The 14,017-nt window shown below is 33.9% G+C and overlaps 1 protein-coding gene across 5 annotated transcripts in view; it reads left to right on the forward strand.

The window, feature by feature from the left end:
* The window catches only part of RALGAPA1 (Ral GTPase activating protein catalytic subunit alpha 1), a 246,382-nt gene that overhangs the window by 66,196 nt on the left and 166,169 nt on the right, over positions 1-14,017 (forward strand). For all 5 annotated transcript variants that reach the window (XM_081146267.1, XM_081146266.1, XM_081146269.1 and 2 more), the window contains exons 11-14: positions 2,653-2,850; positions 6,244-6,381; positions 9,552-9,700; positions 12,741-12,870. In XM_081146267.1, the coding sequence (XP_081002393.1) occupies positions 2,653-2,850; positions 6,244-6,381; positions 9,552-9,700; positions 12,741-12,870 (615 nt within the window). The remainder of the gene's footprint in view (positions 1-2,652; positions 2,851-6,243; positions 6,382-9,551; positions 9,701-12,740; positions 12,871-14,017) is intronic.

Here is a 14,017-nt window from a genome sequence, read left to right on the forward strand (position 1 = left end):
ATTTATAGGAGTTCATTATATTCATTCATTTTTAAAATTAGACTATTCTTGTCAAGGCCATATGTGACTTCCACATTATTAAATTATCCTCATTTTTTAAAATTCTTTTTTCTTACTGTGTTCTGATGATTGGTTTCCACTAGTCTGTCTTCCACATTGCTGATTCCTTCTTTTGTGTTACGTAATCTGCTGTTGATTTTTTCCCAATGTGTTTTTTTATTTTAGTTACTGTATTCTTCAGGCCTGCTTGGTTCTTTCTTACACTTTTTTTTTGAAGTTCTCTCTAATTCCTTTATTTCACTGTCATGTTTGGTGAGCATCCTTATGACTATTCCTATGAATTCTTTTTTAGGCAATTATTTCCATTTCCTTAGGACTTTTTCCTGGGGATTTTTCCTTGTTCTTTGTTTTAAGAGAGATTCTGCCTTTTCATTTTGTTTGACTTTCTGTGTTAGTTTATATGAATTAGACAACCTTAAAAAACTGGCCTTAAGTAGAAGTGGGCTCTGTGTAGACTATGTGTGGTTTGGCAGGTCAGTAGGAGCCAAGTGGGTGATTTAGATTTCTGTGGGCACTGGCCTACTGAGTGGGAGCAGCTCTGGGTAGGGAGGCGCAGTGCATGTAGTATTGCCCTTATGATCCTGCTTGCTCCCTTTGTTCAAGCCCAAATGGGTTCAGGCAGTGTGTTCCAAAACACACTGCAGTGACCTTGCAGGTAGGCCAGAGCACCTGGATAGAGCCCACTGTATGGAGGTGGAGGGGGACATAAACAATGGTGCTCACCAGCCCCTCCGATCCTGGAGAATTCCTGCAGTCCCTTGAGAGCTCCCACATCTCTATTCTCTATGCAGTTTCTCGTTTGTTATAATGAAAGTGATCCCATGTAGAAGAGACCTATGTAGGCTTCAAGTGTTGGGTTGTTTTGGGAAGCTGCTTAGAGCCCAACAGATGCTTATGGTGTCCCAGGCACTAGCCAGCAAGAGCTGAGCAGCTCTTAGCAGGAAGGCCAGGTGGGTATGGTGATGCCTTGGTGTTTCTGCTTGCTTCCTTTGTTTGGAGGCTAAAAGCTCCAAGCAGTGTAGCTGTGAACTGAGCTGTGGGAATCTTGCAAGTAGTCCAAAGCACAGGCATAGAGCACCTGCCTGCCCTATGAAAGTGGAGTGGAGCATAAATAATGGTGCTCACTGGCTTCTCCAGTCTTGGGCAGAGAGTTCCTACAGCTCCCAAGGGCTTCCCATATACCTATACACACGTATATTTGATTTTCTCATGGGGGAGGGTATGAGTTCAGCATACTCCTCACCACAACCATCTTGAACCTTTACTTTTTATTTTTATTATTTATTTAAATATATATATTTTATTGATTTCAAAGAGAGGGGGAGAGAGAGATAGAAACATCAATGATGAGAGTCATTGATAGGCTGCCTCCTGCATGGCCCCTGCTGGGGATCGAGCCCACAACCTGGGCATGTGCCCTGACTGGGAATCGAACCATGATCTCCTAGATCATAAGTCAATGCTCAACTGCTGAGCCATGCTGGTTGGGCACTACTTTTTATTTTTAAAATCATTTCATCCTCATAGCCTTCCCAATTACTGGTTTCCCTATCTGAACTTTTGTCCTTAAACCTTCCTCTTTTTCTTCTCAACCCTTTCCTCCGCCTCTTCTTTTTTATGATTTTTTTAAAAACTATACTTTTTTTCATAGTATCTCTCCTGAGATTTACAATTATTTAAAGAGTTACTTGTTTAATTTTGAGAATAATTCTGTTGTTCGTTCATCATTGTATCCTTCGTGCCTGGCATAGAGTAGGCACCTACTAAATAGTTGTTGAGTGAATCAAGTTCAGTAACTGTTGAGTGCCAGGCACTTTCTCATTGCTAACTGAGGTATAACATGTATTTATAGAAGCCAAGTCTTGAGATAATTAGTTGTATAGCTGATGTCTGAATTGTATTAAACAACTTCTTTTGATGTGAAAATGTGGTATTTTTGTGATGAGGACATACTTACTTTTTAAAAAGTTAAGGCAACCTGGGAAGTACCTAAAGGAAAGAATAACTGTAAAATATTTCTTTTAATTTTCTAAGTATTTTGCCTTATTATTTAACTCATATAACTATTGTATGTAAAAAGAAATAAGAAAGCTGTAACATTTTTTTTTCATGTGCTTAGAAAATCTCAGTTGCCTTGTTACATGTGACTTTAATTCTCCGAGTCAGATTTAATATTTATTTTTCAATTAAAATCTTATAAAATTTATTTTAATAGTAACCTAAAAGAACAGTTTAACTTGCAAAATGTGATTTATATGAAAAGTTACATTAACATTGAGCTTTGTAGGACCACAGTTCTTTTATAGAACAAATATTTTCATTCTGAGACAGATAATACATTTGAAACAAATCTTAGCTCCTTGCACTTGAAACCAGTGTCTGTCTACCAAAAACATTCCTATCTCAGTGTATTTACAAATTATTTGGAGACAAAAGGCTTTTTCTGACAATGAATTGGTTCACTTTAACTTAGAAAAGTGGTTTTCCATCTCATTTTATAACAAGATAGAAATGTATGTATTAGTGGGTTTTAGCAAAGTAAAAAGCATCTAAAAAGTGTCATTATTTCTGTTCTCTTCTTTTTTTTACTAGGCATTTTTATTACCAATCTGTGAAGCAGCAGCAATGAGAAAAGTGGTAAAAGTATATCAAGAATGGATTCAGCAAGAGGAAAAACCTTTGTTCATGCAAGAGCCTGAAGAAATTGTGATTTCTTCTTCTGACTTACCTTGCATTGACAATGTCACAGACCATGATATTTCAGTGGAAGAAGGAGAAAAGAGAGAAGAGGTAAAATGATAAGACTTACATATTTTATTATTCGTTTAATAGATTAGATTTTCACAAAAGTGTAATGTTAACACACATGTACTTACTAAATGGGAAGGTAAAGATACCATTAGTATATTTTATAATTTCAGTAATATTACAGTTACCTCAGTACCCTATGCCAAAGCTCTTTGATGTCACAACTTTAAAAAATTAATATTGAGGTTATATACTGAATCTTTATGTCATTGTCTAGGTCAAAATCAGGTGTTATTATAAAAGGTGTAGTATTTAAAACTGTGGTAGTCGATTGAAATGGATGTTGTAGTACATACTTCTTAGAGTGATTACCAAACTACAGTTCCTTCTTACCTCTCTTATTCTAGGATTGGGTACCCAGCCCAAACCAGAATATTCTGAATTCTTTGAAAAATTTTGCATTAATGCTAATTGCAGAATAAAAAACATATTGATGTGCTAAATAAGTTGGTCTGTGTTAAGAATGACTAGAGTTTGCTCACAGTGGGAAAAAGAGAGAAGAGTCCCGTTTGGAATTTGGTCCATGGTTCCTTTTATTTCTTAAGCCTAAATGAATTTTTGTCCCTTGGTTATTTAACCGTTGTCATAGGTCAGGCTCTCACCAAAATGAGAGTCTGGTATTGGCATGTATCTTACTAAATCCAGATAGGAGCAATTTGGTAATGTTTATTCACCTTGGTGATTCATTTAATATTATCAATGAAATTTGTCAGAATATTAACTTATGAATGAATGGGCCACATTCTACAGGGATTCAGTGAATCAACATTTATATGTCTATTTGTGATATATATATTTATAGAGCATCCTCTCCTGTGTCTAAGAAGGAAGAGAATGTAACTAATATAATTGAAATAGATAAAATTAACCATGTAAATTATAAAATAATATTTGCAGTTCTATTTGTTGTATACCAACAAAAATATCCAATTTTTGCATCAAGTTAGAAGATAACCCTATCAATCTAAACAATTTGTTTTCCCCCAATTTTTTGTCATGAATTTATAGCTTAATACTAAACCTACCCTGTGTAATTTACTATCCTTAAATAAAAATGACATAATATCTATTTACATACATAATTAAAAAACAGACGGTTGAAAGAGGGAGGGAGGAAGGAGGTGGGAAAGTGCGAAGCGACAAATGCAGAGTGATGTAGGTGTGTGGTATAGATGTGTTCTGCTTGCTCAAATACTGCAACCCGTGTTGCCATTAGAGAGATGATTTTTTTAAAATGCCAGCAACTCTTGCTAATGGCATGAACCAAAACAAAAGAGAATCATTTATTGATTTATATTTCTGAGAAATTCAATATATTAAAAGATCCTTTAAAATTAGGCATTAATTATAAAATAGAGTTAAGTTATAAATTCAGATAATTTTTATAAATTTTTTTTTAAATAAATGGGTTTTTTATTCATGTAGTGTATGTGAGACATTTGTAAGACATGCTAGATACAGGAGAGTTTGTGTATGTGCAGATTATCAGGCACTTTGTAGTATGTTTAGTATTCCCTGGATCATTCCATTAAAAATCTCAGTGGTTAATGCTGCAATGAACATAAGGGTGCATAATTTCAAAAAATTAAAAAATAAAATGAAAAAAATCTCAGTGGTATTCTCTATTTTTGTGGCAACAAAACACTCCACAGATTTCAACGTACTCTGTAAAACACAGTAATACCCACATTGAGAACCAGTGTTGGAGATATAAGCATGAAAAGACATCATTTCTGTCTTCATATAACTGATGGTTTAGCAAGAAGACAAATATACAAAGTAAAAAGTATAAAACAGTATTATTGCTATGATATAAAGTGTGAAAGAGGGACTATCTAACTGCTTAGGGAAGGCTTCATGGAGGAGGTAGTATAATGTGAGGAGCAGGTAACAAATGGGAAAGGAACCACACAATGTGAGTGGAATCTACAAAAATGTGAGAGACCTTAAAAATATTTTCAATTGGCTATAGCTAAGAGCAGGTAGGGGAGAATAATAGGAAATATGAGATAGGCAAGAACTAGACTGTTAAATGACTTGTATGCCATTCTAATGGACTTCGATTACATTCTAGACACTGGAAAGCCTTCGAAGGTTATGAGTAGAAGAATGGCGTGGATAATTACATATTTCAGGAGGATTATAGCAAGTCCGGGGTCGAAGATAGATTGGCCACCATTCTGGAGGCAAAGAGACTAGTTAGGGAGGTATTAGCACAGTTCGGAAGGAAGATGCTAAGTACTTGATAGAGATGGGACGTTGGCAGTTGCAATGGGAATATAAGGGAGAAGACTAATATATGAGCTGCTTTGGTGGTAAAATCAATATGCTTCAATGACTAAATTGGCTGAGAGAAATGGGGAGGTGTCCCAAGTCTTTCTTTGGGTAGTTGCCATTCATACTGGAATAGGAATTTAAAAGAGCAAGTTTGGTGGTGGTGGTGAAGGTGGCTGGAGAGGTTGGTAGGAAGTAGGGGGCTGGGGAGACATAGTTAATAAACTTACTTTTAAACATTTTGAGTTTGAGGTGCTTGTGGGTCATTCAGGGAGAACTATTTAGACATTGCCTGATGATAGGAGTATGGAGCTTAGTAGAAAAGTATAGACTAGACCATGGTATTCTGTTTTGGCCACTCAGAGCTGAGTTCAGTGCTGCTCCTGGCAATGGTAGAGTAGTTTGTATTATACTAAACCTCCTGCATTTTACAATTATAAGCTCTAGAAAAAAAGTATTTTTTTGAAAACTATTTGAAGATACTAGTGAGTGACCAAAAACTGAAAGAAACTAGAGAGTCGCTTTAAGAAAGGGAACAACATTGAGTGAAATTTCTGTTTGTGTGGCTTTTCCCCTGAGGGAAATCCCTAGTGTGCAAGACTTCTGACAGCTAAAACTCAAGCAGAAAGTTGCAGTTTTAGTGGTTTCAAGTACCAGTAGTGTATCTTTGGATAGGAGGAATTTTATTAGTATTAAGTAGGATAAATAGAAGCATTTTCCTATTTTATTTATTTAGATTCTGGCATTTACTTTAGAACAAAATTCATCTCTTACAAGGCTGTAAATAATATAATCTCCTTCTTGAGTGTATAAGTGTACAGAGGGGAGGTTTATACATTAAGCACATAGAAATATGTCTCTATATCTGAAATGATATAATAATCTCTGGCTGTACCTACAGATAAGTTTTTACTTTTTATTTTTGTGAATGAGAACCTTTTTTAATATAGTGAACATACATAGCTTTTGTAATCAAATAAGACATCTTTTCTGAGAAGATGCTTAGCAGTGGGTTCCAATAATTTCCAGTTTACTTCAACTTATTGACTGTCATAGCATTCTTAATTAATGAAATGTTAAAAACGTGGTATTTTGCTTCAGGAAAATGGGACCAATATTGCTGATCATGTTCGAAATTCCACTTGGGCAAAAAACGGCACCTACCAAGATGTTCTTCATAATGCCTCTGAAGAAGCCACAGAACAAAACATACGAGCTGGTACCCAGGCAGTTTTGCAGGTGGATCATGCTTGATTTTGAAAAACAATCTTTAAATATTTTTAACATAGTTCAATATTTCAATGTAGAATATAATTTTCTAAATGTAATAAATTTGCCACCTACTTTTATCAGTTATTATGTCATATTTTGTTTTTTCCTTAACTTTCACTTTATAATATATATATCTCATATTACTCAACAAATGTGCTTTTCCTTGTTTCATTTAATGGCAGCTCTGTTTTCTGGTTACTCAGGCCATTTTGTTTCTTTCTTTGATATTTTACATCCGATTTGACAACAAATCCTGAGTCTTCAGAATGTATGCAGAATTGGTCTAGGATTGAGCACTCACACTACCTCTTGTGTCCAAGCCTCCATAATCTTTCATCTGGATTACTGCAGTAGACTCCTAATTAGTATTTTTATTTCTACTCTTGCCCATCCATCACCCTAATAATATTATCAAAATAGTAGCCGGAGTGATCCTGTAAAACAAAAGTCAGATCCTGTCATTTTTCTGCTTAAAACCTTCCTGTAAGTTTATCATTAAGTATTGAAGCAAAAGTCTTTCTAATGGTCTGTAAAGCTTTATTTACATCATTGTTCCTCAGAATGTAATCCATAGACTGACTAGTGCTGTCCCACAACATAATTTTAAAATTGAGGGTAAGTTTAGAAACTGAGTCATTGAATATATCCATTCTAATGAAAGTTTGGGTTTGTATGTCTTTTGGAATTTCCTTTTTCCTATTAGTTCTTTTTTAATCATACTTTACAATAGGATTTTTCTGCTAAAGATTGGGAGAAGAAATTTGTTCTTTTACCACTGGTAGTGTGAGAAACTTTCACATGCTCTGTCTCTTTTCTTAACGTATCTCCCACTGCTTTTTCTCCTTCCTCACCTCATTCTATGCTCCTTGTTGTTTCTCTTATATACTAGACAGGCTTTTACTTCAGTTGCCTTAAACCTGCATCTTTTTTTGTCTGGAATGCTTTTCTCCCAGATTGCTACAAAGTTCAAGTTCAGTTTTGTCTTTTCCTTTTTGATTCATTTATATTTATATTCATTCTCTACTTACCCCCCTTACCCCTCCAGCCAGTTCGTTTTGAATGAGTAGTATCCTGCCTGGCCAGGTGTGGCTCAGTGGTTGAGTGTCGACCTAGGATCCAGATGATCGGGGTTCAATTCCCAGTCAGGGCACATGCCCGGGTTGCGGGCTCGATCCCCAGTCAGGGGCATGCAGGAGGCAGCCGATCAATGACACTCTTATCATTGATGTTTCTATCTCTCTCTCCCCCTCTCCTTTCCTCTCTCTGAAGTCAATAAAGATATATTTAAAAAAAAAAAAAATGAGTAGTATCCTTGAGGACAGTGAAGTAATATTGAATATCCTTGTCTTGTTTTTGGCTTTCGTTGGTACTTCTCAGGTTCAATTGCTGTTATAGCATTTGTTATAGTTTTTGATAAATGCTCTTTCTCAAATTAAGAAATTATATATTTCTTCTTAGTTTGCTAAAGTATTTTTATTGATGAATAAGTGCTGAATGCTTTTTCTGCATACATTGTGATGATCATACTTTTTTTTTCCACTTTAATCTGTTGCTGGAGTATATTAATAGACTTTTCTGATATCAAGACATCCTAACATTTCTGGGGTAAATACCACTTTGTCATAAATTATTATATTTTGCTCAATTTGAATTACCACTATTTTTTCAAGATTTTTGGCATTAGGTTCATAAGTGATATTGGTCTCCAATTTACTTTTCTTATATAGTCCTTGTTTGTTTTGATAATAGAATTATAGTTTTATAAAAATAAATTGGGTAGTTTTCTTTCATCTTTGTCTCTCAAACAGCTTGTGTAAAATAGGGATCATCCTCCATAAAGGTTAGGCAAAACTAGGCCTGGTGTGTAGGGATGGATCCGGAAGACCTTGATTACCAGTTCACTTTCTTTCATGGTTTTGATACATACATCTTTTCTATTTCTTCTTGAGTCAGTTTTGGCAATTTATGTTTGTCTACAAAATAATTTATTTTGCCCTGGCTTGTGTGACTCAGTTGGCTGAGCATCATCCCATATACTGAAAGGTTGCTGGTTTGATTCCCGGTTAGGGCACGCACATAACTAGGTTGTGGGTTCAGTCCCCCATTGGGGTGAGTACAGGAGGCAACCAATTGATGTTTCTCTCTTTTTCTCTCACTTCCCCTCTCTCTAAAAATAAATATTTAAAAAAATTACTTTATTAAATTTTCAAGTACATGTATTAACATAAATTATCCATCCAACACTCATTTTAAAATTCTCTACTGGATACATAGTTGTGTTTTTATTTTATTTCTAATGTTTATTTGTGCCTCTCTTGCTTTTCTTGGTCAGTGTTGCTAAACTTACAGAGTCAGCTTTTTTCTATTTTAACTATTTTAAAGTTAGCTTAATATGCTTTTCTCACATGATTTTACAACTATATTTTGTTACATAGTTCATCCAGGGATTTAAATCAGAACTATGAATACAGAAGATATAAATGTCCCAGGTTTACAATGAATGTAATGTTCTCTTTTGCAAAGTGTCCTTGAGTGCCTTTGCACATACCTGTCACCATTATAATTTTGTCCTCAATAACAAAATACAATTAATTATTTGATTGTAATGAATTTAATTAAATATACATATTGATAGATCCTCATTAGTAGTACTATAATATACAGTCTGTTTATGCAGCCTGTTATTACCAAAAGAGATATAGAGATATAGCCAATAAACATGTAAAAAGAAGAAAGATGGTTTTGAACACCTCATCCAGAAAATCCTTGATTTAGGTATCATTTTTATTCTAAACTATTTGTATTTTCTTTATTGTTCCTTTTATGACAGCAATAGGGTTATTATATTAAAGCTCTCAGTTTTAAAAAAAAATGCTGTTTTTTACTTATTGGGGGGCATGCCTAATAGTAATTTTATATTTGTCTAGATAAACATAAAATACACAGATTTAATGAGTTTAAATTTCAGGTATCAAGCTAGTGGTAGAAGTAGAGTTATATATAATTAACCTATGGTCTTGTGCTTTTAAGTTCATTATTGATTACACAGTAGTCAGCATTTAAGGATTTTTTTCTTTGAATAAGAAATTTGCCTTTGAAATTCTATAATGAATGGGTAATGGTTTCTTTTGTCTTAGGTGTTTATTATAAACTCATCAAATATATTTCTTCTTGAACCTGCAAATGAAATAAAAAGTCTTCTGGATGAGCACACAGATATGTGTAAACGAATTCTTAACATTTATCGGTTCATGGTTGTGCAAGTATCAATGGACAAAAAGACTTGGTAAAAATATTTATTCTTTATGTTTTTTATATTGCGTGTATGAGTACAGTAATTTTTAGAGGAATAGTGTCTGTTAACAGGGCTCGTTAAAAACGTTGTAGAGGCTTCTATTATTGAATAAATGAATATATTTTCTATAATTATTATGGTGACAACAGTCATCTCCTTCACTTTATCTCAACATCTTTGATCAAACTGCCTTAAGACCCCTTGGCTTATCTTTTGAAAGTGAGGATATCATGGCTTCCTGCTTCCCCAGAAACGAATTCATGTATGCATGTGTCAATGAATAAGTGATGATTGAATATATGAATGCCTGATTCCTCATCCTGGGATTTAAGGCCATATACAGTCAGGTCCTTGCTTGCTTTCTAGCCCTACCTGAAGCCTAAACTCCTTGCAGGATGGAATTCTGCCTCCTGGCTTTATCAAATTGCTGTTTCCTGAGCACATCTGAACTTTTCTTTACAATTTCTAATTCCTGCCATCTTTTCCTGTTGTCACCATAACTGTATTTAGGCTTCACCTTCCTTTTTCCACATACCCTTGTATTTTTTTCCTTACTTCCTTTAATTCTGTACTTGTTCCTCTGTTATAGTTGTCAAAATTGTCTTAATCCCTAAATTACTTGTATAAATTTCTGTTTACCTCACTGATTTGAGAGGCCCTAAAAGTTATATACTGATTTGCTTCTATATTTCCCACATATCTTAGCATAGTACCTTATATAGTATTGATACTCTTTAAAGATTTGTTTAATTGAATGGAAAAAAATAGTCCTTTTGGGGAGATGAGAAGAACTGTTCTTCAGTTCTTATTAAAATGACACATGTTCATTATGAAATTCAAACAAAAGTTTTAAAAAGAAAATAAGAGATGGCCAAAAGTTCTCTCACCAGACCACACACATAGTTACATAGTATTATTCCATATGTGTGTGCCATAATTTTCTTAACCAGTCACCTATTGATGGATATGTAGTTATTTCATTTTGTTATTGGAGGAGGGGAGGACAGTGAACATCCTTATACATAAAATTTTTCTCCTTTGACTCATGCTTAAAGAATGGAAGTACTTAGTCAAAGAGCATGCTTAATTTATATTTTGCTATATGTGGAATAATGGCTTTATTTTGAAAAAAATCTTTATTAATAGTATCAATATAATTACATCTAGAAGTAGTTATTGTTATTAACTTCTTTGGAACACTTTTTTGTGCCAGGCATTTTCTCAAGCACTTTACATGTATTTTCTTACTTAATCCTTGGTAGCATCCTATGAGGTTGATAATATCTCTACTTTATGATTCTTAGGTATAAGAGATTAAGTAACTTATCCTTGTTCACACAGCTGAGATTTGAACTGTGGTCCTTCTGACTTCAGAGCCCTAGTTATTATTAGCCCATAACTATACTACTTTGAATAATTCTTTTGTTAGCCTGCCCTTTTTTACTTTTTATATGCTTTGAATCAATGCTGTGGATCCAGGTTAAAGTGAGTCTTGCTATGTGGGAATACAATTTTAGAAGTTTTTCTTTTTTTTTCTTTTTTTCTTTTAAATATGTCTTTATTGATTTCAGAGAGAGGAAGGGAGAGGGAGAGAGAGAGATAAAATCATCAATGATGGGAGAGTCATTGATCAGCTGCCTCCTGCATGCCCCCTGACTGGGGATCAAGCCCCGAACCCAGGCATGTGCCCTGACGGGGATTTGAATCTTGATCTCCTGGATTGTAGGTCGATGCTCAACTGCTGAGCCACACTGACCAGGCTAGAATTTTTTTCTTAATTTTTATAAATTCCCTTGAAGTTATAACATAATGAGAGATTACCACATATTTTTATTGAGTTTACAAGACTATGAATTAAAATCATTTTTATTGTATTATAAAGTGAAAGGTTATCTGATATGTTAGCAAGTTAAGGTTTGACCACAAACCAGATAAGATATATTTGGAAATCTGTACTTTATTACATATGTAGTTGATTTCAGATAGCTTTTTATTTCATATAGCTAAGCTAGAAGCCTAGGACTACAAATGTGACACCTTTGATTTTTATTTTATGAGTGAATGCATGCGTTTGTTAATAAATTCAGGATATTTTTCTTTTCCATTTGATTTTGTCCTCACTTCCCAGAAAAATCATGACATCTAAACACGGCATCTATTACTCTCTCTGCTGTATTTCTCACTTGGATTGTTCCACGTGTTGCTATACCTGGAATGGGCCGGCAAATAAGCCAAAGAGGAGGGGCTGTGATAGGAACTTGGGCTGTTAGCCTGGTTATACACCCAACTGTAATCCCCTCATCAGCCTCTTTTTCACATACAGTTGAATTATTTGGTGCAAATATGGTAGTTTTATGGTTTTAATAAAAAACATCTGGGAGAAAGAGGCAAGGTAAGGGTAATATTAGGATTGGCTTGGTTTGCAGTACACAAAGAACATAAAGGGTTAAAAAATGGCCAAACTAAAAAGATGGAAAGAGGCAATAGAGTAATGGTTCTTGATTACTTGTCAGGCTCATTGTGATCTATTAATCTTAAAATATCATGTAGTGTTTTTTTAACTTGAGTTTATTGGGGTGACATTGATTAAATCATGTAGTTTTTGAAATTGAACCTGATTCAATTCTAAATAAGTGATTGTTCTCCATGTTGCTAAGATGGATCAAGGTACAACAATATTGTGTAGTTGGGTGAGTGTTCTTCAAACCTATTCCTAAGGTCATTACTTGATTTGTGGGGTGAAGGATGGGAGCATCCTCAGCATTTTCACTCCAATTTTTCAGCTTTTGCATAAATTTTTATTTGATGAGAGGATATTATCACTGAAAAATTGTTTTTAAATGATACAGATTTATAAAGTAGAATTTAAAAATGTAATATTTAAAGAGTTCTAAAAATTTGAAAGATATTTGCTATTTGAGTTATTGAAAGATAATACCATTTTATAACAAATACTAATTTGAAAGTTACTCATTAACCAAAATCAAACATATGCAAGCAGGAAACATTAATTAATTTTTTTACTTTTAAGGGAACAGATGCTGCTTGTGTTGCTCAGAGTCACGGAGTCTGTGCTGAAGATGCCATCACAAGCTTTTCTGCAGTTCCAGGGGAAAAAAAATATGACCTTGGCAGGTCGACTTGCAGGACCACTTTTCCAGGCAATAAAAATAAATAAATAAATAAACAAATAAATAGATCATTGACTAGACGGATAGATACGTATTTTTAAAAGATTTATTGAGCCCTGTATTTGTTACCTGAGGAAAAAAGCTTTAAATCAAAGATCATTTTATATTAAAGTATCTCTTGTAGAGCTAAATTAAAAATTGCTTTTTTAAATCAGCTGTTTGCCATATGTACAAATACACAACCTATTATAAAAGTGGAGGAAATATCAGGTCTGAGAAAAAAGTGTTAACACAGGCTATTTCTTTTATCTTTTGTGTAGCTACTTGTATAATTGCAAAAAGCTGCCAGAGGGCTTCATGAGTAGTAGCCTGATTGTTTGCTTTATGAGTTTCCAAGTCTCTGGTACTGTTGGAGAGCCAAAACTTTCTTTAATGTTGTTCCACAGTCTTTTATGTTGCACGGTAATGAAAAGTAGTAAATGATCAAGATTTTTACTTATGCTGTTCCATAAGACTTTATTCTCTTCACTTCTTTATATTTGACATATCAGTAGTAATTTGATTATATAGGAATTTATGCATCATGTTTTCCAACCTGTAGATAAAATACTGACTTTAAATGTATTATGAATTCTTCAGAAAATAGAAAGCAACATATTTTCTTAATATGACACATTAAATACAAATACATGGATAAAAATAATTCTTAGTGTCAAAATCTGAGATCTAATTCTTGACCATAAGTATAACCATTCAAATGAATTTATTTTCAAATATACTAGTTTACCTGAAATTCTAGGCTGCTCATGAATAATCCTTTGAAACCAGCTCTAATTATTATCTTAACTTCATTAGCTTTTTCTCTCTCTCTCTGTCTCTGTCTCTCTGTCTCTCTTTCTCTCTTTCTCTCTCTCCCCTTTTTTTAAAATTTCCCCATTGTTAGAACTAACCCAATGGTGGAAGCTATAGGAAGACAAAATTTTACCTTGCTATGTGGAATAACTTTTTTGTAGTCTAAACATTTAAAGATAGAATGGAGATGGTCACTAGTTATTAATATTCTATACTGTAAACTCTGCTCATTTTCATCTTTACACTTAATGTGTAAATTTATGTGATTTCTTAATAAAATTTTTAGAGTTCAGCTTTTGAAAAACTATTTTGTGACTTATTTCTT

Source organism: Miniopterus schreibersii, assembly GCF_964146895.1.
Source record: "Miniopterus schreibersii genome assembly, chromosome: 1".
NCBI classification, from domain to species: domain Eukaryota; kingdom Metazoa; phylum Chordata; class Mammalia; order Chiroptera; family Miniopteridae; genus Miniopterus; species Miniopterus schreibersii.